Here is a 27669-nt window from a genome sequence, read left to right as displayed (position 1 = left end):
CTCAGTGCTGGAGTACAACATTTCACAGGGAGCCCTGCAGAAGCAACACCTGTTTCGAGCCAGCCAAGAAAGACACAAGCACTTGTATGTTGCTGCTTTGCTTGTGGATCGTCAATAATCCTAAACCAGTGGACATCTGCTGAGCCTCCTGAGAATTCTGGATAATAGATTTGGACGTCAAAAGTTTTTTTTTTCCTTTTTCTTTTTTCCATTTTTTTTTCTTTTTGGATTTATCTCAGCCAACAACGTGAGATTTCCCCCCTCCCCCTTTGCAGGATTCATGCTGATGTATGCAGTCTGTTATAGAGTAAAAACAGCGCATGCCTTTCTGGAGTCAGAATCCATAAATCCTGACGTAGCCTGTGCATCTTAAAAAAAAAATCCCTATAACGCCTAGGTATTTAAGTTGCTATGGTCATTCTTATCTTAAACCAAATGGAGAAACTACGGATTTTTTTCTCTATTACAGTTGGATGGGCTGAAGACCGTATTGCTTGCTAAGAGCTGGGGATATATGCATTTATATAGATATACACATCTATATGTTTATAAATATGTCAGTGTGTGAGTATAAAGTGGTGGTTTCTTAGACTAACTGGTTTGACCTTGAACCTGTACCAGTCAAAACAGAATATTACTTTTATTTATGCATTTAATGGATTGAAGAAAGAACATTTTCTCTGTAACTGCGCTAGGGAGGGGAGAGGAGTGGAATATACCTAATCTTATATCTCCTGGGTTTGGCACCATCATTATTGTTTATTCTCATTCTCTAAAAGCAGAATCTTCTGATGGCTCCCTTAGGTGAAGTTGGGAACTATTTCGGTGTGCAGGATGCAGTACCCTTTGGGAATGTGCCCGTTTTGCCGGTGGATAGTCCGGTTTTGTTAAGTGACCACCTGGGTCAGTCTGAGGCAGGTGGGCTACCCAGGGGGCCTGCGGTCACGGACTTGGACCATTTAAAGGGGATCCTCAGGCGGAGGCAGCTATACTGCAGGACTGGATTTCATTTAGAAATCTTCCCCAATGGTACTATCCAGGGAACCAGGCAAGACCACAGCAGATTTGGTAGGTATTTTCCTTAACCCTTTAGTGGTCATGTGATGAAATAATGGGGCAGAACTGCGGGCGGGGGGACGGTGGGGGGTGCGAGGCGGGCGGGAAGGGGGGTTTGTGTTGATGGCTGATCCTCCGAGGGGAAAAATGAATGTGTCCGGGGGTGCAGATGTACACGAGCGGCACCACCGCGGCGGAGCAGGAGCCCTTGCCGGGTGCTCGGTAGCGATGTTTGTGTAGCCCCAAGTTCTGCTTAAGAGCAGACGCGTACTGGGAGGTGGTGGTGGTGGTGGTGGAATTTTTGCTCGGGACGTTTCTGCTGAATGATTTGATTTCACGAGTTTAAAGGGTTTTTAATCATTAACCACCACAATTTAAAATTCACCGAGTTTCCTGGAGGGAGTGGCTCTCGTCCTATACGCAAATTGACGAGGGCTTTTCTTTCGTTTTCTCTGCCGATTACCTGCCCTAGTAACTGCCCGAATTGCACACCCTCTCTGGTTCGCTGCTCGGCGAGGATTTAGCGGCAGCGCACGCCGACCCGCAGCCGGGCTCTCCGCCCGCCCGAGCCCGCACCCGCAGCCGTGCGGCAGTGCCGGTGACAGGCGCCCCGGGAAAGAGGGAGCGCAGGTGGGGTCCGGAGCCAGCCGACAATCCTGCGCCAAAACCTGCCTTTCTCGAGCTGTGTGGCGTGTCAGGCTGGCAGCGAATTTGAAAAGAGCGTTCCCTGGCTTTCCTTTCCAGGGGACACTATTTGTGACTCAGCAGCGAGGGCTGGAGGGCTGCTGGCCCCGGCCGCTCCGGAGAGCCTGTGCATGCACACACGCACACATGCACATGCACACGCCGGTCCTGTGGGCCTGGAGCCTCTCTGCTGCCAGGGGTCTCTTAAAGGCCCGGCAGATCGAATGTATGAAAGTGACTAAAACAGCCTGGCTCAGCTGATACTTTGGGATTTTTTTATTTTTAAGGAGGGGTGCGGAAAAGATGCCAGGTTAGCTCGCCACGCTCCCAGTTGTTGGAAGGAGTTAACTTGTGAGTGAACCAACCTGACAACACTTAAATTCGGTCGTAAAAACAAAGTCCTGTGTTGATTTTTTTTCTCTCTTTGTATTTTAATGCCAGATGTTGAACGATATCTAAGCTGCATTTTATGGCTTTGTGAGGCTATTTAGATAATGCCGGTGTTGAAGGAGATGATCTCCAAAGGGCTCATAAGGGAAGCGGAGAGGGAGGGACGGGGGAGGAGAGGACTGAGGCTCTCGCATGGTCGCAGGTTCACCCTCCATCCCCCTCCATCCGCTGCTCCCTGGCACTCTCACGCTGCTCACAGGCTCTTCCTCCCTCCCTCCCTCCCACGCCGCCCTCCCGCTGTCTCAGGGACTGGGCGCGGGGTGGGGGCAGCGTCGCGGCTCTCCCGGGGGCGCAACATCCACGCTTCCTGGCGAGAAAAAGTGCGGAAAGTGTTTAAGGCAGACGCGTAGCGAGGGGAACGAGGCGGGCGGAGGGGGTGGGGGTGTGTTGCAGCGAGGCGTTTTCCTTGGCACGGGCAGGCGCCGCGGCCGGGGCGGCGGGGGGCCGGCCGCCCGCGGGGCCCCGCCGCCCCCGGAGGAGGGCCGCCAGCTGTTCCCTTCGCGGGGCGGCGGTGACCACATTATTCGCGGCGTCTATTTTTAAAAATGGCTTTCCAGCCGCAGTTGTAGGAAGCTGACAATTCCGAGGGGCAGTTCTTCCACCCTTTGCAGCGCCTTGGCTTTAAATAGATTTTTTTTTTTTCTTTTTGTCCTTGTCGGTTTGATATCCCTCTTCCCCGCACCGGGACGCGCCTCGGTGATAACTCTTTTCCCCATGCAGCGCCCCGGTGATGCCCCTGCTCGCTCCGGGGTTGGGAAGACCGGGCACGGCTAACCCGTGGCATGCCTAGGGGCTCCCGGCTTCTTTGCAGGAGGGAAGGGGATCTCGGTACTTTTGTATCGGTGCCGTGACATTGCTGTTGTGTTTGCTGGAAGGTCACAGAATAGCCGGTGCTATTTGAGTTTTGGTGATGTTGAAGTCTTCTGATGATCCTGGGGAGGTCTGCATCCCAACTCGGAGCTGCCCTGGGGAGAGGGGGCTCACATGGTCTCCTGCGAGCGTGTGCGGGAAACCTGCGTGCGCGTGTGTGGATGCGGGGGTACGCGTCAGGAGGAAGTTTTTCTCCAGGAATAAGGAGGACAAAGAGAAAACCCCGGGGGCTGCGCGTAAACTCCTCTCTGGGCTCTGCCCCGTGGGAATCCCCCTCCCCGCACACACCTCTGGAGAGACATCAGATAAGAGTAATTCTTTTGTGATGCTATGTTGGATGTGTGCCTATTGCGTACAATGAACCGAGCCATATTGTGTGTCTATACTCGCCCGGTTCTGGGAGCCCTGGCATTTCGCAATTCCTGCAGCAAGATGTCCATCTCTAAAAGAAAAGCTCCCCGGGAGAACCCGGCTGGGTCCCCCCCGTAATGTGATCTCAGGTGATCAAAGCCTTATCTCTCCCGGGTCACAAAAGAAATTTTTTTGATGCAGTCTCCTTTAGTGTAGGGCATTGGCTAGACAGTGGAGTCATTGTAAATTCAGGAACTCTTTAACAGCGGAGAGGCGTGTCTCTGTGCGTCAGCACAAGTACTGCATGCACAGCATTAAAAAAATAGGAGCATGCAGGAAAAGGAAAAAAAAAAAAGCTTGTCAGCAGGTGACCTCCGCTCCCCGGGACCTGCTGCTACAAGGAACCGCTGCGTTCATCATCTGCGGGAGCCGCGCAGCCGCCCGCCCTCCCGCCTCCCGGCCCGCCCTGCCTGCCCGGGCTCAGCGCCGGGAGGGCGCGGGGGCGGCTCCGCACGGGGGTCCCTGCGGCTCCCGCCCCTCCGCCGCTGGATGCGGGTGGGCGGGCCTGCCCCCGCCCCGCGCTGTCTCTGGGGAGAGCCGGCAGACCGGGGCGGGGCGGGGGGAAGGTGATGCATGCGGGGAGGGCTCTGGCCCCCGGGACTGGGAATCGTGGGCCAGGTTTTAGGCGGAGGGAAAGGCGCCGAGCAGGCCCGGCAGTCTCCTCCGCTATTGAGCGTTGCGGAGGGGAGGGGATGAGGGGCGGGCAAGGGCGCTGTGAGAGCCTGAAACTGAAGCAGGCCCTGCTGCCTGGGGGTGCTGTGTCTGTCTGCGCTCCCGTCTTTTAATTGGCATCATGTGGGGGAGCGGGCGGGGTGGTGACAGCTGCGACAGGCGGGACGCATCCCGGCGGAGCGCTCAGCCCCGCGTGTCTCCGCGCAGCCCCGCACCGCAGCCTCGGACGGCGAGGGGGGCCCAGGGGAAGCCCCTTCCCTCTCCCCATCACTGGCTCCTTCCCTCTCCCCATCCCGGCGGCTTCTGAGACACGAAGGGCTCCGCTTCCCTCGCCCCGCTGCTCTCCGCGGCAGCCCGGGGAAAGGACAGTCCGGAGGGTTCCCCTCCGCTCCCCCTGCGCTCCCCTTCCCCTGGAAGCCGTACAAAGAGGTGGCCGGCAGAGATGCTTGCTCACCGTCTTGGTTGTCACAGATGGTCTGTTGCGGTGCTAAGGGAAAGCTAAACCGCTCCACTCCATCGATACAAAGAAAGCCAACGTATGTGTAGCCAGAGACAAAAATGGGAAAAGGGCAAACCAGCAACAACATGAAACTGTGCAGTTACAGAGGTGTTCATTGCCTAAAAGCTAAGGAAAATGCTTCTGTGGGCATGCTCTTCACCAGAGCTAAGACAGATAAAAATTTAAATTTCACTTTAGTGAACCACACACCTCCTCTCACCTGTGAGTGTGTCAGGAGAGCAGGACAGCAGCGTTTATGTCAGGCTGGTGTCCTGCACCATTCAGCATGGTCTGAGTTGGATCATGTAGAAGAAGGTGTGTGAAGGGCTGATGTGGACATGTAGGAAATAAATAGCTTCCCTGAAACTTTCTTCCTATCCTTGTGAAGGAAGCCTTTGAGCATTTTCCTTAATAAAACCAGTTCAATGCAGTGAGAAGAAATTCAGCACCCCATGTACTGAGTTATTTCCTCTCTACTTCTCTTCCCTTCCACATTTTTAGCTATAAATAGGGCCCTAGCTTTCAAAGTTTGGAGTTGTCCTGATTTTCGTTTGATATAGCCTCATTTTGAAGAGGATTGTCTATTTTAATATCTAGTTCAGGTCCTGAGTACTATCTGTGTATTATAGACACTATACAGTGAAAATATGCACAGAACTGTGGGACAAATGCAATCCTTAAACTGGCAAGGCTTCTCTAAGACTGGATGCTTGGCCCCAGATAATCTCATGAAGGACTTAATATGGCACATAAAAACTTGCTGTGAGTAGGCTTTTGAGTATTTCAAATGAAGAAGTTTCTATTCTGATCTCAAATATGTGCATGCTCTTTGCCAAGTACCTTAAATTAATTTTCTGCACTTACGATAGGACATGACAGTGCCTTTTTTGTTCCTTTGAGGCACTAGGCAGCATGCATCCAAATATTTGAAATGATGACAGCAATTAAAGACTACATTTGGACTGATATGAAAAATGCCAGACTCACTAACTTAGCCATAGTACTGTTTAATACACACTTAATGTAAGATTTAAACTCAGTTAAAATTGCTTGGTAACATGTATCAAGTAATATGATATTTTGGTAAAAGCTTTAGAGAAAAAGCTGTACAAAGAAACCTGAAAGTATTGCATGTCCAGATATAATGGGAATTTTAAAATTGTTTCAATGGATCAATTGTATCTGAGATACTACTTATAACAGCGTGCTGCCACTATATATTACTTAAATAATTACATAGTTGCAAAATATTTCCTCCCAGTATTTTTAATTTGTGCAAAGGTAGAGAATAATATAAAATGCCCAGGCCTTAAAAAAGGGTTATCAAAACAATAATACTGTGGTGTTTGTAGCGCTGAATAATATATAAGGCAATGATCAATAATCCCTTACAGGGAATACTTTTCATCTTTACATTAGCTTGGCTATAAATTTTCCCTATTGGCTTCAACTTGTGCTGTGTTAGATCTCTGGAATTCATGCCTGCTATTGATTATGCAAAACTATTTTGTGGGAGATGTCAAATTAATTGTTAAAAAAAGCCACGAAAGTGCTTTTTTATTGGCCACGTGAGGCTCAACACACACTATACTGTTATTTCATTATTTCATGTACATATAATTTTCAATAAGCTTTAAAATAGTTATACAGTGTGCTTAGACATGAAAATTCACATAATATATTGAAAATGTTACTCTGTGCAGGACACACCTTATTTTGTGACTCAGAAAGCAGCGTAACACAGCAGCATGCTTCTGAATGTTGCTGGATAACTTCCTGTGAGATCATTACAGTCTTAGATAAGCACTCCAAATAGGCAGAAATTTCCATTTTTTAACACAAGATTCCTAGACTTAGGCCAAATTTTGCCAGTAGCATCCTCATTGAAGAGGTAAGCAATTTGCAGGGAAGGCTGCCAGAAAATCCCCAAACCCTCAGAACCAGATGAGCCAATACTTGATACAGATGTACTGTGCCACATGGATGTTGAACCTTGGAGATTTGCAAAAGCAGTGCTTCTCTGCAAAGTATTCTTATTTTTAAGTGAACAAATGTCGGTGTAAGGTTGCTGTTATTTGCATGGGAAAACTTAATCATGTACACACTATTACACTTAGGTGTAGCATGTTTTCATGTCTGAATTTTAGCTGAGTAAATAATAACACACCAGAGAGAATGGTTACTATCTAAACAGAAATGCGTGACACTGGACTATACTAAGGATTTTCATTTCTCACGCCTCTGGAAGATCATACTGTGAGTAAATATTTCCCTGTATTTCTGATTCATTGATGTCTCAAAGGACATCTTTTGGCTCCATCTGTAACATTGCTTTATTTCACAATTCTGATTAAAATGTATTTTTTCAATTTATTTTGCAAGACAAGTTTCATAGGTTCCTCATTCATGCTAATTTTGGCAATCTAAAAACTTTTTTTTTCTCTGAATGTATTACTTGCTGTGCAAATCAGAATATCTGAGCTTAAGATATGTGTTTAGGAGTGATGAGAAAGATTGAGAGCAATCTTTTAATTTGACACATTAATGCTGTCTGCAATGCATCATTCTGACAAAGACCCAATGTACTTGAAGTATTGTATATTAATTTTGTCCTCATCTTCTTCCAAACAACTCAGAAAATGGGAAAAAAAGCCTTGAAAATAGCTGCTTGACACTCAGGGATAAGTCATATCTAGGAAAAAAAAATCTTTCAATGGAAACAATGCATACATTGTTTGTTCTTTCCTTCATTTCATAGGTATACTGGAATTTATCAGTATAGCAGTGGGCTTGGTCAGCATCCGAGGAGTCGACAGTGGACTTTACCTTGGAATGAATGAGAAAGGAGAACTGTATGGCTCGGTGAGTTCCTGCTGGCCTTGGGCAACTATGATCCTTACATTCTGTGGGGGAAATGCTAGCTCCTACAAGCTCCCACTGCACTATGTGTGTGTGCTGTATGAGCACTCTTTCTGCTCTGAATATATTGCAATCTAATTCAAAACAAGACCCTGTGGGTGACATAATGAATGTGGGAGAGGGAAAAGGTGACAAAATCAGGAATGAGTAATAGTGCAGATGAAGGGCAATGTAGATACAAACAATAGAGACTGATGGCCAGAGCTGGTCACTGAAGACTAAAGGATGTACTATAAGATTTGTAAATGTCTCCTGCCAGTGGAAACCTAAATCCAGACAAAGTGGATTCCTTTTGTGTGTAGGCAGAGAGCTTTCTAGGAATTGACAAAATAAGGTAGAGGGGGAGGCAAAGGGTGGCATATGTGCATGAGAGAATGAGAAACAAGAGTGTGACAGAAGTTATAAAAGCATAGGAATGAGAGCAAGAGGCTTGGTGGTCTTGTCCTGAAAGTTTTGCTGGTGCTCCCTGAGGGATGGCAGCAGGAGTGAGTAACGGGTGTGAGGGAGGAGTAAAACTTTTATTTTAGATGTGGGAGTTTGCCAGCCTACCTGCAGCTGATGGGTGACTGTTCTTGGCAACATGGGCTGTCTTCCAGCAGAGCAGAGAGAGAGTGTGTGTGTTTGCATGTGTCTGTATGACGTGGCTCTTACCTGGGACTATTGGAGGCATCTGATGTACAACCAGCTTCATACCCTGGGTAGATCGTGGGCAGGTTCATCTGAAATTTGGCAGATAATTCCCCAGATGGTAGAAGGCAAGCTCTTCTCGCAGTAAAATATCAACCTCCAAAGCTTACAAGGACAAGAGAAGCAGTTGTATTTGAGGGAAAGAATGGCAGGATTGAAGGGTAAGAGAATATCTGAGGCAAAAGTGAATATCTGAAGTGAACTGAAGCTCTGCATTCATAGGGGTTCATTAGAAGCAGAGGAGAACATTACAATGGTCCATTAGTAGTGTAAATGTTGAAGAGAAACACTCAAAAAGAAGTTAAAGTGATAGAGAAGGAGTTTGAATGTAATTGAAAACACCTGTGTCACAGGGAGTAGCAGTAACGGGGAAAAGGGTGGGGGTGACAGTGAGAGTACGAGAAAACAAGAGATGATGGTTGTGAGTGGGCAGGTGAAAACAGAAGGGGTAAGAGGGAGGTCCAGCTTCTATATATGTTATCCATGTAGAAATGTGAGGAAAAGAAACCAGGAAAGTCCAGCAGAAGTGTTTCCATAAGGATGTCCAGGTTCACTGATCTCTTTCTAGCAGAAATTTGTGTGAGAGAGATGAAGAGGATTATCTTCTGAACAAAGAGCAAGATAGGTGAGGAAGCCATAAGATACAGATAATGACAGTGTATGTGGAAGGCAGAAAAAGAGGTGGTAAAATGAGGGGTAAGGCTGGGGTGGAGGATGAGTGGACATGGGAGAAGGGGAGATGCAGAGGTGGTGAGAGCCAGTGAGCGGGAAAGGCCAAAGAAAAGGGATTTAGCATAAATGTCAATATGGAGGAGGTAAAGTTTGGAATGATGGAGAGGGAGTGAGAAAAGTAATTGATGCAATGACAGATGTAAACCTGTTGCCTGTGAGGAGCCAGTTCTCATAAGTCATAATCCTTGTGCAGCTGATGAATGTGATAAAGAACTAGCAAAGTACATGAGTACATCAGGTTCAGTTAGGCAGCAAAAAGGCAGAACAACAACATATGAATAATATGAATCAGTAATGTTGATAATCATCAGTAAGAGTAATTGTTTCAACATATAAACATAGTGAATCAATTACTCTGCATTTCAGATATTCTGAGACAGGAAATGTGGTTATTGATAGAGCTTAAATACATAGACTTGGGAAAGAAAGTGTTACATCACTTTCCTATGCAATTTGTGTTTTGTATTTGCAATATGTTTGGCTGTCAGAATGAATTAGTCAAGATAATCTTTGCTGAAGAAATATGCACTAGAAATTCTTTGTAAATTAGTAAGCACACTGCATTTTAAAATAGTTGTTCCATGAACAGCAGTTCTAAAGGAGCCTGCTTTCCTAAGGAGTTGTGTCTCGCAGTACAAGGCACGAGTTTCTCTGACATTCTGTCCCTGCAATAGCACAAATTCCCTAGCCTTTTGTGTTTCTTTTATGGAGAAAGGGACACTGTTAGCTGTCCATGCTCACCAGACTGTCAATTTGTAGGGGTTACATAGCTCACCACTCCCAAGTGGGATGTGCAAATAATTTCTCTTCTTTACCCTGCCTCTGATTAGTTGAAAAACTGATAGGAACTTAATTTTCTTGAAGACCTTTGCCTCCTAATTGAAGCTGGTTGACAAGCTAAGGAAACACAAGCAGGCAAATGGATGTACAGTATAATTGGATAACCTCTTTTCCCTAAGAAATGACACTAAAAATATGAAGCCATTCATAATAGAGAACTGGCAATCTCTGAGGCTAGAATGCAAAGTTCAGGTTAAAATCTGATGGATGATACAGCTTATTGTCAGCCTCCAGAGATGGGACATACTAAAGAGTGATGGTAATTGAATTACATTACTTCCAATGAAATATAACCTCTAATGGCTACTCAGTGTGATGATGCTTTAAAGCCTTGTCAACACCAGCAATCCTAGTGCCTATATTTCAGCAACTGTCAGCTCCCTTAGAAACACTGAGATAAGCAGGCCTCAGAGCAGATTTTTGTGCAGAATTGGCTGGACATTTTTAAGTGACAGTGTTTTGCTTTTGGTTTTGGTCAAAAAATGCAATTAATTGAAAATGAAGTTCACTGATGGGAATGAATTTGCTGCTTGAACCAGAAGAAAGGCACAATCCAGTACAGAATTATCTCTCTGGCAAAGTAGAAGATCAGGTTAAAGAGATTAGTTTTGAGACTGATGTGTGTTAGACTGTGAAAAACTTAATCAGTTTTTCTGCATTAAGCAGACCAATCTCTTCAGCTGAACTGTTCTGTAGCACCAGTAAGCTGTCCCTGTGTTGCTGTGCTGTGAGGTGTATCCCTGTGTCTTGGTTTATTCCCTAAGGGCTGTGAACAGCATCAGCTTTGTCACAGAGCAGGTACACTAAGGACACTGTGGCTGTGTTTCCTAAGATGGGAAACCCACACACAACTGAATAGTTGAAGAAATACTTGGTCTTGCTCTAAACCAGCGTTGGGGATCTAAGTAGGTGCTTAGATTCACAGCTTGTGAGGCATTCAGTACTTGGCACTATTGGAATGCATGCCCTGTGTCTGACACTCTCATATTTATATTCTAATTACTGCATGAAAAATACATTAGGCATGAACCAAATCAGTGACCTAAAAGACCTCTATCCTTCTATATTTCTATTTGAAACGTTTGACACAGGAAGATTTTTTTCTCAGCATAATTGTTGTGCCACTGGAAATGGGACATATGGCAAAGCAGAGCAGCCAGGGTGGGTCATTGCTGCCAGTTTTCGTGAAAGACAACAGTAAAGGCAGTTTCAGCATATCTTGATCCAGTCACGTTCCTCTTGGCCTTCTCAAAGTTCTGCTTTCCTCATAGATTAGCTGCCTGACAAGCTCTTCCCACCTCCCTACTCTCACAGGGGGCAGTTCCTGCTGCATTTTCTGGTTGGAAAAGCACAGTGCCTCTCATGTTGCTTTCAGGCAGATGTGTAACATAATGTGGCTATTCTCAAATTCCTCCTCATGCCATGGATTTAGCCAGGGGAAGCTGAAAATACATGCACATGGTGCTGCAGAGAAACCATTGGTAGGTAGCTGACAATGACTTGGAGCTTGGTTAGTGACAGCAGCTTTCCCTCCTGCCTCATCTGTCCCTGCTTTCCCTTTACCTTGCCTTTCCCTGGCAGCCTGCAGCTATGACTCATCATGTTTCACAGCAGCTACTGTGCCTGTCACTGGAAAGGAGGAAAAATGCAAACTACAGATAGGACCCAAAGGGGGTTAAGACAAGACATGAAGACCTTTTCCTTCCCAAGTGCCAAACAGCTTTTACCAGTATGTCTGGCAAGGATGTTAGCAAATGTGTCTTAGCTGTGTTCCTCAGGGCCATGCATGGAGGGAGGGAGGTCTTTCTGATCAGTCCCACAATCTTCATGCTTTTATAAGCTGTCCCCATTGTCATGCTGCCCTTGGGAATATTAGCACTGCCACCCACGTGGCAGGCTGTGATGTGTCCCTACACCATGGGTGCCCACCATTCCCACTGCAGGCTGTCCTCTGGGGGAGTTCTGTGCTACCTCCGAGCAGGAACACGGGACACCCTTGCCTCAGATGCCCTGGTTGTCCTGGGCTTTTCTGCAGTGGAGAGCTGTGCTGTTTCTGACTGCTGGTGTGCCCACCTCACTGAGCTCCCACAGACACGCACCTGCCCCATTCCTCTCCTCAGACTGATATAAAGAAAAATTTTTTGGTGGTGTGTGTGATGAGGCACAGGAGCAGGTTGCCAAGAGACACTGTAGATGCCCCATTGATAAAAGAACTCAAAGCCAGGTTGGACTGGGCTCTGAGGAAGTAGTTGAATATGTGCATTGCAGGGGGGTTGGACTAAATGAGATTTAAAGGTACTTTTCAACCTAAACCAGTCTATGAAATGCTGGTGCCTCCACTGCTCTTTGTGCCCTTGGCAGGTGGCAAAAGACAGCTCAGGTTGGGTTCTCAGGAGCAATATTGGTAGTTGCAAGATCTGGAGCAGCTACCAGGAGAGCTGTGCAGGTGGGGAGAGGAAGGCAGGAGTGGAGATGGAGGAGTGGTTGAGGAAGGGGAAAAGAGTGCTTGGAAGGAGAGCTCAGGGGAGCATACAGAGCTTCATTTACTCACAGAGCAGCTGGGACAGAGCTGAAGAGCTCAGATCAGGAGCCAGGGAGGGAAGTTCCACACCTCTGGGTTGCAGACTTACAGGGTGTGTGCTGCAAGGTGAGATGTAGGAACGCTTTTAACAGGGTCATAAATTGCTGTCCTTCAAAAAGTGAACTGAAAGCTTGATCTGGGAGACTAAACTTGCCTTTTGCTCCTAAAACACTGGGGAGAGGGTGGAGGAGGAGAGGGAGAGAGAGAGTACTGTCCTTGAAGAAACATGTTTTCCCAGTAAGTGTGCAGGGAGGTGACGATATGCCTCTTTATTGTCCCAGCAGGGCTGCACCTGCAGTGTTTTATGCTTTTGTTTGGGTCCCCACAGTCCTGGAAGGGCTATGAAGCTGCAAAGACTGGTGAACAGAATTTTTTCTGACAAAAAAGGGACAATTTGTCATAGTTTACTGAAAATGGCTTGGTGTAGGCAAGGATTTCTTTGGCTGCATTCTAAAAATATCTTTTATGTTCCCGAACAAATAAAGGAAGGGAATTGTTCAGCCCTTCAAATGGTAGGTCAAGGTGCACGGAAACAACATGAAGAAAAAAGCAGGTTGAAAGTGCATGTTGCTAACAGCATTTGGACCAAGTATATAATTACTACAGGTATTTAAGGACTGGATAAATAAATAAATTACCCTCCAGTACAATCACACTTTCCTTTTAAATACTTCTGATCTAAAATGATTCTATATGCTTGAGATGGATTTTTAAAAAAATAATAGTCTGGATTATCTGTTCTCAGTGTCCAGGTACTACGGTTGAGGTGAGCCTGGAAACAGGACAGTTTCAGTGCACGATTTTTGGAAGGAGAATTAAAAGCAATTTCCTTGAGTGAAGGCAGAGACTTCTAGGCTCAGAGTGGTCAAATCCCAGGAGGGATAATGGCTGTGGCACCTGGTTTAACACCCTTCTGCTTGTGTTATTATTATTATTATTTACAAAAATAAATTGCCTTCTGGTAAATGGTATAAATGGAGAGACAGAGGGTAATTCCTATGGCAGCTGGCTTGTAAGGAGTGGTCAGGCTTTCTGCATGAGCAGCTTGGCTCAGGAAAACCTGGCACTCCCATGATCAAAAACCCGATGGTGTCTTTTACTGACGACAGTGACTCGTGTCTCCCTGGGTACATCTGCTTTAAGGAGGAGACTGCAAGAAGCAGGCCTGTACTTAATTTGATGGGCAAACTCTGAAGAGGCCCAGTTCAAAAAGGTGGTTATGGCTCTGAATGTGAAGGAAACCTGAAACTTTGTCAGAGATGCAGAAATCCTGTGGAAGTGGTATCCCAGCAAGGGTGAAACTGCTTGTGAGGATTTGAGGATTGTGAGTGCTTGGCACAATCTGCAGAGAATGGGAGTAGGGCAGGTTGAAGAAAAGATTGTGTCTTAGAGATGTAGAAGCATGGGGATAAAATGGAAATTGATGCAATAAAGCTGATTTGGGCCCTGAAAGATGTACTAAAACTCTTATAAGGTGAAAAGTTTTTAAGCTATATACCTGGAAAGGGAGCAGAAGTCTTTACCTACACGGTGTATTCAGATGAGAGTGTAAATGCCACACAGTTTGAATGTGGATGCCAATTGGGCTAGCCCTGTTTCTGATAAAGTCCTTTGGGTGGTGGCATGTGTCTGGGGAGTTCCCTGTTGGGGGATGAACAAAGGGAGCAGGGCCAGCCAACACTGCTGCTGAAAGAAGTGGTTATTTTCCCTCCAACCATCCATCCCCTCCCTTTTGCTCGCACAAGTGTTTCTTTGCTGCCTGGGGAATTGAAGCACAAAACTAGAAAACAAATCTGGCCAAGCAAAAGGGCTTCAGCCACAGTGGTTCCCTTCCAGGTCACTGGAAGGTGCAGCACAAAGGTGGGAGGAAGCCCTGGGTGAGAGAGCGTTTGCTTCCCTTTGCAGGTGTTTTCCAGCCTGGAGTGTGTGTGTACCTGTGGGGCTGTTGGTTTGTGTTTGGCTGGAGGGCTGTCAGTCTGCCTTGGGATGTGCTTGGCACATTAGGAACATCCTTTTAAATGGAAGAGTAGAGAAAGTACATGCATGATGAGTTTACTGAAGCAGAATAAATAGTTTCAGGCAAGCATAGTATTTTATTTTTGGTAAGAATATCTTTCTCTAGAAATGGAAAATAGTTAATCTTCAGGGCTGTGTTAGGTATGACCTACAGAAGAGAGTATTTGTTACAGTGAGTAGAATGAGTTTTATTAGAAGACTTGTATGATAGATGGTGAAAACTCTGAAGAGAAGACAGCAATGGGGAGTGCTGAAAGGTATTAGACTGGAGTGAAGCTATTAGTAGAGTTTTTATGGATTGGTCCCTGGACTGATTTTATTCCCTGGTTTTATTAGGAACATTAAACATCTTGTCATAAAAAGGTAGTGGTGTGTTATTGAATTTTTTTGCAAAGCTGGGAAGTGTTTTCAGCACAGGAAGCAACCTCACAGAAGTGAGGCCTAAAATATTTACACATGAGGAGAGCTCTATCCCTGCCACTCCATACAACACTAGAAGGATCCACTCTAAATGCAAAATTCAGCTGGTCACTGTGTTAGAGAAGATTAATTGAAACCAAAACAGGTACAGAAAGGGCATGCTGTGATGATCAGAGGGATGAAAAGACTATCAAATGATCGACTCTAAAGATCTTGACTTACTTAGCCTGCAGAATGAAAACTGAGAGGGTATGCTCTTACTCTGTGTAAGTACTTTGAGGTGTAACACTAGGGAGGAAAAAAAAAGTCCTTGAAATAGAGTACAAGAATGAATTCGTTTGAATGGGTCACAAGAAAGCTTAGGCTGCATAATGAGGAAGATTCAGGCTGTGAGGAAATTGGTTTTTGAGCTGTCCAGAGGGATTTTTGAAGGGAGGTGTAGATGAGACGTAAATGCTTTCTCTGCACTGTACAGTAGGAAACAGTTTTGTGACTGTGGACATTTCCTTTGTGGAGGGTGTAGATCTGAGAAAAGTCCATATACTTGACTTACCTCATCTACTTCACCCTTGCAGATAACCAATCTTAGAATTTGGATGGGCAGTTTTGCTGAAAGCTGGGTACTGTTTAATGGTGTTCCCTACAAGCACCAGCATGGGGAATGAGGCAGAAACTGCAACATGCTCAGCAAAGTATGAAGGAATCTATGGAACAAAAAAGTCTTTTGAGATTTGGGTACTGGTGTCAAGTCTATGGTCTTGCTCAGAGGACTTAATTTCAAATGCTAACTAGGTCTGAAGATAATTTTTTTTCTGGGAGGAAACCCTCAGTGATCTCCTTGCCTTGGTTGATCTTGGATTCTCACTACATGCCTGGGACAAGAAAGTATGAGTAACTGCTATATAAATTGTGTGTATATGTTTGTGCATATATATATGTATACACATGCATATGCACACACGTGTGTCTGTGTGTATATAAAAGCTAAGCTTTGGTACAGTAAGATCCTACTCAAACTTAATTTTAATTATTTGCTTTACCCTAACTAAAGGGGTCTGAAATTTTGTGTTCTCATGAAAATAGGAGGCTAGAGGTGCTGCTTGAGGAGGCAGCCAATGTGACCTTGCAGGAAGCCCCTTCCAGAAAGGGCAGTTCTGATTCCCTGCTAGTGCTGCATGTTTCTGCTTTCTTCCATGCTCCAACACTGGCACTCATCTGACCTGTCAGGAGATCAGTTGAGGGATATAAAGCCACAGGAAAATGTTCAGCTTCCTGAACTGGCTTGCTGCCTGTTTGGGCAAGCACTAGGGCTCAGTGGGAGAATCAGGTGTGGTGTGGGATGGTTGAAGGGTTGAGAACCACGCTTTCAACAGCAGGGAGTTGTTAAAGTGGCATAACTGCATTGCAAACCCAAATCATACCCAGCAAGCAAGAGCAAGACATCTTCAGATTCTTTTGTTTGCAGTTGTGTGGCTCCCCATCGCTGCAGCCCTGAGCCTTTCTGGAGCTGGCTGTGTAATGACACAGGGGTGTGAAAAGGTTCAGTGTCTTTCGTTGATCTGAGAACAGTGTGTTGAAGTGACATGCTAAAAGCATCAGCAGCAGTGACATACTGAGATGTGCTTGGGGATTATTCAGTGCATCAGATAAAGATCTGATGCGCTCTGTTTCTGATTCAGGAGCCAGTGGTGTGTGAACGTGGTGCTCTCTCCCACTTTGCCATTCATCATTTTCAAAGAGAGAGTAGAAAAAGTCGGCCCTGTGGGGACTTCATTAGGGATTTTGGCTAGGTTGAGATTTGTTTTGCAGTTTGAACGTGCTTAGGCTGATTTGGTGATGTGCAGTAATGTGGTTCATTTTTGTCGCATTCAAAAATCTTAAGAAATAAATCTTGTTATAGTACAAATCCATATTTTCCCCTTCTATAAAGACCCTTTATTTCTTTTTAATTTCTTTTATACTGGCAGATATATGATTTGAGGATAAAATTTTATATTTGTGTTCCACAGGCTGCTGCTGAGGTAAAACTTGTATTCTAGTGTGGATGCTGCATACTTTTGAGGTCTGGCCCAGGCTGTGCATCTTTAATCTGATAAATTTTGCTCTTCAAATTTAACACAATTATAGAGGCAATTGTGACTCAAGAAAAATTTTGACTTGATTCTATTATGGTTGAAATACCATTGCCTTCAATGGAATCAGGATTGGACCTGCTCCTGTAAAACCACCAATTAGTTTTATGGTTGTGTCAGCAGATCCCAATCAAGATAAAAGCTGTGTTGTATTCATTATTTTAAAAACCTAAATCTAGAGAGGGTTCCTGCCTATGAGAATCTGCAATCCAGAGGCAATCTTTTAACATGTAATCTTACTTTTTCAAGACAAAGGGGATTTTGTCCCGCTGATGCATTTGTTAGGACATCATATAGTGTATAATCTGAACTCAGAACAGGAAAGTTATTGGAGAAGACTTCAGCAAAATATTTTTATTTTAGAATACAGAAATGTTGTAAAGTTTAAACAAAATAGCAAGTTTTTTTTTTCTTTTTTTACTTTAAAAAACTGGTTTCTTTGGAAGATCCATGTTTGCAGGTACCTGGAAGACCAACAACCTGGTCTTTGAGCTCTTCAGTCACTAGTTCTGTTGAAGTTATTACTATATATCTTTTGGGTTTTTTCAGACAGAATGACAACTTCTTTAATCAAAGCTGAAATTAACTGCATGACTGAAGTTTTACCATTGAAAGACAGGTCCACTGGTGTGCATGTGATGAGTAGGGGTCTTGTGAAGGAGCAGAGCCTCCAGTGTTTCCCAAAGGCTTGGTCATCCATATCACTGACAACATAAGTCATGGCATAGCAACACCAAAGATGTGTGGATTTTCTGAGGGATATTAAGGAAATACCCTTTATTCTACTCAGAAAGCAAGATACTAAAATTATGTAACTAAATCCAAGACTTTGTGATGAGATTGCCCCTGGGAAAAGGAATGGGGGAAATGTCCAAAAAGTGACTCCTGGAGAGGCTGTTTGTGAGAAGTGTTTGCCAAGGGAGGGGGCACTTCTGTCTGTAAACGGAAGTGTGACATCTTTTCTTCAGCAGCAACTGTTTGAAATGCTGGCCTTCCTTCCTGTCCAAACAAGATGGGAAATCAAAAGGCCTCATTTTTAAACAATTTAAACTGAATAAGCAATTGAGCCCTGCTAGGTAAAGATCATAGTGTGCCAATCCTTCACTGTAGTGCCCACCAAAGCACGTAGTTTTAAAAATTTCTCTGTGAAGCTTGTTGGTTTTCAAGACCCCAGTGGATATGTAGCATTTCAGTGAGGATCTTTCCAAAATGTGATGCTGTGTTTATTTGATGACCCCTGTCCAGAATGACAATATGATCAGTAATGTCCTTGTCCTCTGAGCTAGTGCCTAGCTGATAGCTTTGCATAAAATTAATGGCAAAATATAGAGACAGGCTTTTGTTCATCAGTCCTTGACCAAATCATCTTGCTGAAAGAATAAAACATGGATTACTTTTATAATGTACATTTATATCACTACATGTGTATAATAATAATTTGATCCCAGTGGTAAAGTGTTTCATGAAGGGTCCTGAGCATTCTGCTCTTTTTATCATGGCACCTGGTAGCTGAGAGATGAGGTGCTTCTTTAATGGTGGATAAATCCATTTTGTGGGGTACTCACTGAATGTAGAGGCTCATGCAGATTAAGTACTTTTTATCCCTCATTTTACAATGTTTTTTGGCTTATGAGTTTAGCTCACTCAAGCAGCACTTTCTGCTGGGATCTATTTGTCCTTTAAGGCTGTGTTCTGTGCTTAGAGAATCGCAGAACAAGGCAAAAAAAATACTGACAAAACACTTTGTTCCATCTTAGTTGGATTTAAGGAAATCATGTTTTATTTACAAATCTCTGTCTGGGTAAAACCTTAACTGGTATTCAGGCTAAAATCTGTGTGTAGCTGTAGGGTGGCAGCCCTCCTTTGACATACAGGTTGTCTTTTGATAGAAGAGAATTTGTGGGGTGGGGAGCTGGGGAAGGTCAAGTTACAGCTTTCAGTAAATCTGAGCGTGCCTGAAATGGTTCTTTTAATGTCTTAAAATATTTGTTGCCTTTTTATCATTGCAAAGCTGATCCATGTTCCATTTAAGCTGACGGGAACCCTTCTCCCATCTTCTTTAAAAATTGGCTCTGGCCCCTGTATCAGATTGCATACCACCTTGCTTTCTGATTCTTGGAAGGGTTCAGCCAAGCATTATGAATTAGATGCTTAGATAACATTGATGACTGCAGTTCTTTATTGTGCCAAAGGAATCAAAAATAAATAGAGGTTAGAAGTGTGACTAGTAAATGACACTGTGGGCCTGGTTCTGCTGGCATGGAAGGGAGGGGAACAGACCTGCTTGTTTGTTTGTTTTCTAAGAGTCGACTTTGTCCTGGTCCTGCTCTGTTGTGGTGTGGAGAAGGAAGCTCGTCAGCTTCCAGAGAAAAGACACTGTGACAGCTTATGTAGCCTGAGATATGTCCCTGGAGTTTTGTCAAGACTTCCAGCAGCATCATGAGCAGTTCTTGGGTGTTTAGGTGAAAATGAGTTTTCATCTCATGCACTTGGCTGAGCAGATATAAACTGAGCCTTTGTGAACTTGAAGCATGGCTGTTGATGGGGCTCCTATCCTTAGGCACAGTGGGGTTGCTTGTCCTTTAATGATTTCATGTCCAAGGAGGGCATGCTTAAAGCTTGACAGATGCTGCAAACCTGAACTTTCAAAGGAGAGGATATCAGTAAAACCAAGAGCTGAGGAGCTGGCAGTGGCAAAAATGGATGGAGGCCTAATTGGCATCTCATCCTCCTGCAGCTCATGTCAGAAGAGCTTTGTAAACAGCCCTGGGGTAGCAGAGTGCTCTGTGCCAGCCTGGTCTCTCCCCAGAAGGTTCTTGATAGTGTGGAGAGCAAGGGAGTGGGAGAAGAGCAGCAATGGGACAAAGGGGTGAAGCAGAAATCCCTCCTGCACTGACAGAGTCCTGGGATTTTACTGTTGGTACTGGAGGCTGCTTACTTTGTTCAGGATGCCCTGCTTTTCTGTTGTCTGCATCAGGGCACGGAAGTACCACAGTGTCTGCATCTATGTAGGTGCTGTGGCTTTTGGCAATCGTGATCCCAAGGGGTTCAAGTTCTGCTGGGTCTTGGGATTTTTACAAGCTTTTTGTATGAAAGATGCTGATCTTTAAGCACCATTATTGCTTCTGCATGGCAGCAGCACAGAACAGTCACACTTGATTATTATTTTGTAAGTGGGGATTGATGTATAATAAAAACTTTATACAAATTAACTAAGAGGTTTAGGGGAAGAAAGTAAGATGGATACTGGATGTACTCTATGAGAGTACAAGGTGACCTCAGGGAGGGAGAATGCAGTTGCCTAACTGTGGTTTTGCCAGGGACACCTTGCTTGATTTCCCCCGTCTTATTTAACGTGGAAATATGGAATATTTCCATTCTATGGAATATGAAATGTGTATCAGTGGCAGCATTGGTGCCTGAATGCTTGTCTCTCCTCTGGCCCTGAAGGCTTTCCTTCTGTCTGTCTAAAAGGCTTTTGGAGAGCTACTGACACAAACACAAAAAACCAGTCAGCTAGTCCTCTTGGCAGACTATTTTTTCCCCATTTTTTTCGTGTTTTGTCAAATTATCGAACAAAGCATTCTGAAAAGAGGCTGCTTGGAGAAACTCATCAAAGAAAGCTCTGTGACACTCACCAAGTCACCCTCACACTCACACAGTGTGCAGGGCTTAACTCACACTGTGGTCTAATTTGGAAAAGAAAGTGGTTCTGCTTGGACACTGGTATTTGGCTTCTCATTGTGGCTGGAGGTGGTTCACCCAGCCAGAAACTAACAGGCTTGGCATGAGAGTACAGAAAATGCCACAGCAAATGCTAAACTAGACCTTTATTTATGACAGCTCTGGATGAGTGTTAATTATTAGCTGAACATAGTGTGTTCTAGAGGCTGTTTGCATTACAGCATGGGAAGGGCCAATGGCATGTAAAATGTGTGTGTTGGTAGGCAGAACAGCAAAGCAAACTGCTTCAGAGGACAAGAGGCTTTTCTTTGTTTCCCTTCACTAGATATGCAGTTTTTAGTAATGCCATGTAGCCATAATGAGGGATTTGCATGAAATTACTCAGGAGATTATACATATAAACATGACTTTTGTTAAGACAGGTTGGATTAACAAGGTGTTAGAGTGCAGCAGGTATATAGGAAGTGTTGACTACATCAGATATATTTCTTGCTAGTAGTTGTTTGGACTTCTAGATTAGGTGTTTTCTTGTCTCTACTGAATCAGCGTAGCAGTTTACAAAAGGGAAAACTACACATGGCATAGAACAGAGTCGTTTATTTGGCATGAAAGTTACTTGCTGTGATTTTAGGAATGATGGTCTGAAGAGGCTTTCTTTTGTCACTTTACAAAATAAATTGAAGTTTTAGCTCCATAGGGTTATAAGAAAGAAAGAAAGAAAGAAAGAAAGAAAGAAAGAAAGAAAGAAAAAGAAAGAAAGAAAAAGAAAGAGTATTGATGTGTTTTATATAGGACCCTATGCTGTTCTTTCAAGTACCAAGCTGCACGGATGTCTTACATTCTTTAGAGTCATGAAACCATTCTCTGGGCAGCATACATGTGTTTTATGTGTTTCTACTTATTTGAAATTAACTACTTCACATGGATAGCTATTTTAAAACAAGCTAGCACAACTTTCATTTTGATGCCTGTAACCATGCACTTTATTAATTTGGAATCTGACTTTTAATCAGTCTGCCTGGAAATAGAATAACATAATTATTTTCTTCTCTTGTTAGGGGGTGGAGAATGTAGAAAGGGAAAAGGGTCCTGAGCTTGCTAATACTGACCAGCCATTAGCAGTTTTCTGAATTCAGTTTTTCTTGGGGTTTTGTCTTTGTGATGTGTGAATCTTTGTACAATTCAATTATTTGAACATTCTGAGTTAAGTAACAGGTTAAAAAACCAAACAGGTGAAGCGTGGAAATGTAGCAAAATGAAAATCAATCACTTTGTAGTTGAATACTCTATGAACAGCTCTCACAGAAAACATGTGGAATGTGGTGCAACATCTGATTTATATAATTTTGAGGTCACCTCCTTATTTGGCCCTGAATTAAATGATTTGAGCAAGGCAGGCAGCCTCCCCTTTCACAGGAATGCAGGTTACTTTCCATAGCTGTTCCAGTTGGGTATGTTTGGTATTTGTGTCAGCTTTCGACAAAGATGTCCAGCAACTTTAAGTATGGTGCAAGGAAATATTTGCACTGGAAAATTGATAGAGAAGTCAGTTGCTGGAATAAAAGTATGCAAAAATTGCTGTATTGTAGGGCTAAATCTTGCTCTTCAAATGTGCAGAGACGGATTTCTAAAAGTCATAGCCAGAAGGAGAAATGTGATCAGGAAGCACCATATCCTTTCCATACTGGGAGAGTCGGTTTTCAGCCAGACTTTCCCTTCCTAAGATGGTGAGACAAGAGGGGGTGTTGGCAGCATGGACCAGCCTCACCCCTGTGTTATGCTCAGTCCTGGCTGGAATAAAGACATGCATACTTACAATGAGAGCATAAGGTATTAATGCTATGTAGGGCTGTGGTGGTGCATCGTTTAGGGGTGGGCTCACCAGGGTTAGGTTAATGGTTGGACTCCGGGATCTTAAAGGTCCTTTCCAGCCCAAAGGATTCTGTGATTCTGTATAAATGACTATTCTGGTGGATGTTAATTTCTGTCTCTCTTGGTACTAGATGAAACATCATTGTAAGGCTCTCCCAGGGCATGGGAAGAAGGATATTATGGGATTTTAGTGTCCCACATTACTTACAGGACCTGATCCAAAGTCTATCAACACTGATTTACTCCAATGGTGTCTGACCACAACCAGAATTTCTAAGTCTCCTAGAAGGAAAATGTTTGACTGTGTAAAGAAATGATTTAATTTCTTTTAAAGGATGATTATTAATGTCCCTACTTATCTGATCCCCCATCCTGATTGCTCTGTCATGTTCATGTTGAAGTATTTGCCTCATGTTTGTATATGAATTTCTGAGAATTTTGAAGAAGGACAAAAGAGATGTAGCTGTATTGTAAGTGAATAGAAACTTAAAATAGGATAAGCTTGTAAAATGAAGATTGAATTTGTGAGCTTGAAATCCATTTAACTCATCCAGAGTGCAGTACAATGCAAACCTCCTGATTCAGGGTCTGCTAGTTATGTGTACCACAGCATTGTCATGATCCATCAAACCTGCCAGATAAAGGGAGACTATTTTAAAATTTCTCCTTCAGGGCATGGGGAAGTAGTTCTTACAAAGATAGAAATTTATGATGATGCTAAAAAAAAATGCAGATGAAGTGAATAATTAATGAATTCACGACAGGACTGAAATATCTTCCTAAAATGCTGCTATTTTTAGCAGGGAGTTCTTCTGCAGTGCTTGTCATGTGATCCTATTGCTTTCTGAGAGCAGGAAAACAATTTGAATTAGTTTCTCTTTCCCCATGGACTTATATAAGTCCAGTATATAATAACCCTTAGCATCTGAATCTGCCTTAGGACAAACACAGATGATTTTAAACCTCATGCAAAATAAAACACTAATGAAATCTATACTTAAGGATAATCTCCTCTGCAGCAGATTACCTTTTATAATAGTTTGTACTTCTGAGGCTGTACAAGGGGAATACTGCAATGGGTGTAACTGGCAGCTGCTGCTGGTCTGGTGATGCTCAATGCGGCTGCGGTTTCAAGCTGGCAAAGGACACAGAGGCAATTATCAATAGGAGGTTGCAGTGTATGGCCCACAGATAAGGATTTAATGTGAACAGATTTGTGCTTCTTTTGCCTATAACCAGGTAGACTATTGCTCTGTTTGAAGTACTTTGAACTAAAAATGTCATAGTCAGAAATTACTCTAAAAAAAGCTGTCACATCCACAAAGGGATATGGTTACTGCCATAGTGAATTTTCAGGTGTTGAACATGTGAAACCAGGTCCTGGCTGGGATTTCTTCTTCCTGGGTGGTAATGAGGTAGCCAGTGACCATTAAAGGGGATATCAGGAGCAGCTTACTTGCTGCCTTTCTTGCCTACTGGAGTTGCCACAAATTTAATTTAGAAGAACCTCCCAAATCTCAAACCTTTAGGTGTTTGTGAGGGCCTGAGGAGGACTCTGTCTCTGCAGATCAATACCCAGTTTGTACAAGTGCAGAGGGGTGTTGGCTTCCTTTCTCCATTTGCATGGAGTTTTTTCCCCCACATGGGATAGTTCCTGGGTGGCTTCTGTAGGGTGTATACGGCTCCTTGGACCTCGCTTGTCCCCAGCCCAGGTGGGCTGCCCTGGGAGCAGAGTGCTTGCCACACAAAGCAGCAGTGAAACACCTGGGCTGAAGCACATTGGTTTGGGAAAGGGTTGTGAGCTGAGTCTCAAGCAGCCGAGGTGGCCCCAAAGGCATCTGCAGCTTTGAGAAGCTGAACCTTTGGTGATGGTAGACCTTGGGAAGCTCCTCGGTAAAGTCATGGAAGGTGGTTTCTTAGGGGTGCTTGAGCTGTGGCTCCTTAGTTGTGTGCAGGCACAAGTTTATGGCTTAGGTGCCATACATACTTTGCTGCATCTGGGCCTTGGTCTCTGTTTTCCCATCTTCATGTTCCAATCAAAAAGAGATGTTTTAAGATTTAATGTCTGTAAAACACATGCATTGTATGGAGCTTTGTAATAATTTGAAATTGATCCTCAGCTGGAAGCTGGATGTAGTTGATTGAAATGAGAACTTGTTATGAAAAATACATTGAATTATCACTATTTTTTTTTTCTTTTGCCTGGTGAAAAGACTATTTTCAGGCTTATTTTTCCCAGCTTTCCATCAGCTCTCCCATGATCACCACCTTTTTTCCCAGTAATTTGTATGAGTCCTTCCTAAAATGAATCTGGTTATCAGGTGTCTGTGTTTTAAGCACTTTATTAAGCAATTTTTTTGCAAGCAAATTTAAGCAATGTTAAAGATGTAGAAGGCAACACACAGACTGAAGAAGTGGGTCAACTGGAAGAAGTGGGATTCTGTGGTGGCAGGTGGATCTGATGAGCAGCTGAGATCCTCAGTGGGTCCTGTCCTCAGTAGGATGGGACACAAGGAAAACGCTGATAATGCAGACCTGGAGGGCTTTTCCTTGCCTACTTCATCTCAGCACACAGGGTTCATGTTCCTGTTGGGTTGTGGCTTCATGACACAAATAGTAAATCAAATGAAGGGTAGCAAATTGCTCGTCTTTAAATTAATGAAATGCATCAAGTTCTTCATGAGTTGAAAAGACATAGAGATTTTAAGACTGTAAATTTTGTAACAGCCCTGCAAACTGGTTCTAGTTTCCTTTATTTATATCTGTTTGTTTGAATGCCTGCACTCACCATTGTTACAGAAGTCCAGTGAAGTCTTGTGAGCTGCTTGGGAAGTATCAGAAATAAAAAGTATCTGCTTTCATCTTTGTTGTTACCATATTGATTTGGGCAATGAGGCTTTGAGAGTAATTTTTGCTTCACATAGGATTATCCATCCTTCTTACTGCCTCCTGAAACACCCAGCAATACAAATCTTCACAGCTAAAAGTGGGAGAATTGAAATAGTTTATTCTACAATTTATTATGCCAGTTTCAAGCCATTAAAACAGTGATTCTTTAACAAGTAGCTTATTTTAGTGGCTATCTCCTGACTGCTCTTTCTTTTCTTTCCACAGGAAAAATTAACCCAGGAGTGTGTATTCAGAGAGCAATTTGAAGAAAACTGGTATAACACATATTCATCAAATCTATATAAACATGTGGACACTGGAAGACGATACTACGTTGCGTTAAATAAAGATGGGACTCCAAGAGAAGGGACTAGGACTAAACGGCATCAAAAATTTACACATTTTTTACCTAGACCAGTGGACCCTGAGAAAGTACCAGAACTATATAAGGATATTTTAAGCCAAAGTTGACAAAGACAATTCCTTCACTTGAGCCCTTAAAAAGTAACCACTATAAAGGTTTCATGCGGTGGGTTCTTATTGATTAGCTGTGTCATCACATCAGCTCCACTGTTGCCAAACTTTGTCGCATGCATAATGTATGATGGAGGCTTGGATGGAACATGCTGATTTTGTTCTGCACTTAAAGGTTTGTCCTCCTGGAGGAGAGCCTATGCCCACTCGCTTGATTTAGTACGAGAGGGAGCGCGAGAGAGTGAGTGCGAGAGAGAGAGAAAGGGAGAGGATGAATGGGAGTGAGAGCGCGAGAGAGGGGAGCCAAGGGGAGGAGGAGGGTGAGGAGGAGGAGGAGGAGGAAGGCCTGATGCATGCTGGGGAATAGACACGCTTTTAAATTTTTGATCAGTTGTACTTCGTCATATATCAGCATAGCTGCCATACTTCGATTCATCAGGATTTCTGGCTGGTGGCCTGCTCAAGTGTACGCTGCATTTACAAAGGCATGGAGGGTGCAGTCTTACTTAAACAAGAGACTTTTCAGTTAATCGCTCTCTGGGTCTCACCCCACTGAGTTTAAAGCAAAGACCTCTTAGTAAAAAAAATAAAAATAAAAAGTTAAATTTATTTATAGAAATTCCAAAGGCAACATTTTATTTATTTTATATATTTATTTATTATATAGAGTTTATTTTTAATGAAATATGTACAGGCCAGATAGGCATTTTGGAAGCTTTAGGCTCTGTAAGCATTGAAATGGCAAAGGCCACTATGAACCTGTGGTAAATTCATGCAAGTAAATATAAAGGTGCATGGATAAAAAAAAAAAGCCAACAATAAAAAGGTAATAATAATAAATTCTAGTGACCCTCATGTACTAAAGGCGACAATCTCTTTTGTGCCCGTATTATTGTACAAGTATGCACACCACTCATGACACTGAGTCCTCACTCTTCTGACTGCTTGTTTCATAGCTTACCCCAGAGGATTAAAAAGAAAACTGGGTCTTCAACTTTTTTTTATGTGTCTGTAATATTTCCTCTCTGATAAAGTGACTTCTTACATCATTGTAAATTTCACAGCTGTGGAAAATATAGGGGTTGGAATATATTCTACTTGTTAAAACCTATTGCAGATTATACCAAAGCTAAATGATAAATATGCTATTTTTTTTTCCTAAAGAGAATGCCAGAAACAACATAAGTAGTACCAACAACAATTATACTAATTTTAAGATTCCACAAAGAACACATAAATATTTCAGGGGGCAAAAACCAGGTTAACAGGATCACTCTTGTAAACATGTTTATTTGTGCACTTGACTATCTACTATGAAATTATACAAGTTCCATAGGGGTCATTGTAATACCTTTTATGGAAAATTGCTTTCAGTGTGAACTGTCATAACACATGATATTAGCACCCTTCCTAAAGTAAAACTTGCAAAATGAAACTAATAAATCTCTATCAATAATGGCAAAGAAGGGGACAGTATAAGACTTATTTTTATTGTTTTTCCTAAAGTATGTTCAAATATTCATGAAAGCTAAGTGAGGAAACAGTATATAGTATTTAAGGGTATGTAGCATTTTAAGATAAGCACACAAACACATTGATTAGCAGTTACCATTGGGAAATTAACCCTCAGGAAGAGGCAATTTTTTCCCTAATGCTCTGAAGAAAAGGGAAAAAAAAAGACACAAAACCCATGTGTTAAGATCCATATGACAAATACATTTTGTAGTTGTTTTATCCCTTAGGATTTCAATCCAGTGCCATTATGTTGAGTGTAGCCTTCA

At 43.3% G+C, this 27669-nt stretch overlaps 1 protein-coding gene across 1 annotated transcript; it reads left to right on the top strand.

Moving 5' to 3' along the window:
* Positions 1–399: 399 nt before the first annotated feature.
* FGF9 (fibroblast growth factor 9) lies at positions 400–26507 on the top strand. The gene is made up of 3 exons (XM_039718733.1): positions 400–1068; positions 7401–7504; positions 25640–26507. The coding sequence occupies exons 1-3, from the start codon at positions 792–794 to the stop codon at positions 25883–25885; spliced, it is 627 nt and encodes a 208-aa protein (XP_039574667.1). The 5' UTR covers positions 400–791; the 3' UTR covers positions 25886–26507.
* The last annotated feature ends 1162 nt before the right edge of the window (positions 26508–27669 follow it).

The sequence above is a fragment of the Passer montanus genome, unplaced genomic scaffold, assembly GCF_014805655.1.
Source record: "Passer montanus isolate IOZ18808 unplaced genomic scaffold, ASM1480565v1 scaffold4, whole genome shotgun sequence".
NCBI lineage: Eukaryota > Metazoa > Chordata > Aves > Passeriformes > Passeridae > Passer > Passer montanus.
Note: the sequence above shows the minus strand (reverse complement) of the source record. Positions and strands in the feature narration are given on the sequence as shown.

Coding starts and splice junctions, on each gene's coding strand:
- FGF9 (XM_039718733.1), top strand. CDS start 792: ATGGCTCCCTTAGGTGAAGTTGGGAACTATTTCGGTGTGCAGGATGCA. Junction 1,069..7,400: donor GCAAGACCACAGCAGATTTG/GTAGGTATTTTC, acceptor TTCATTTCATAG/GTATACTGGAATTTATCAGT. Junction 7,505..25,639: donor AAGGAGAACTGTATGGCTCG/GTGAGTTCCTGC, acceptor TTCTTTCCACAG/GAAAAATTAACCCAGGAGTG.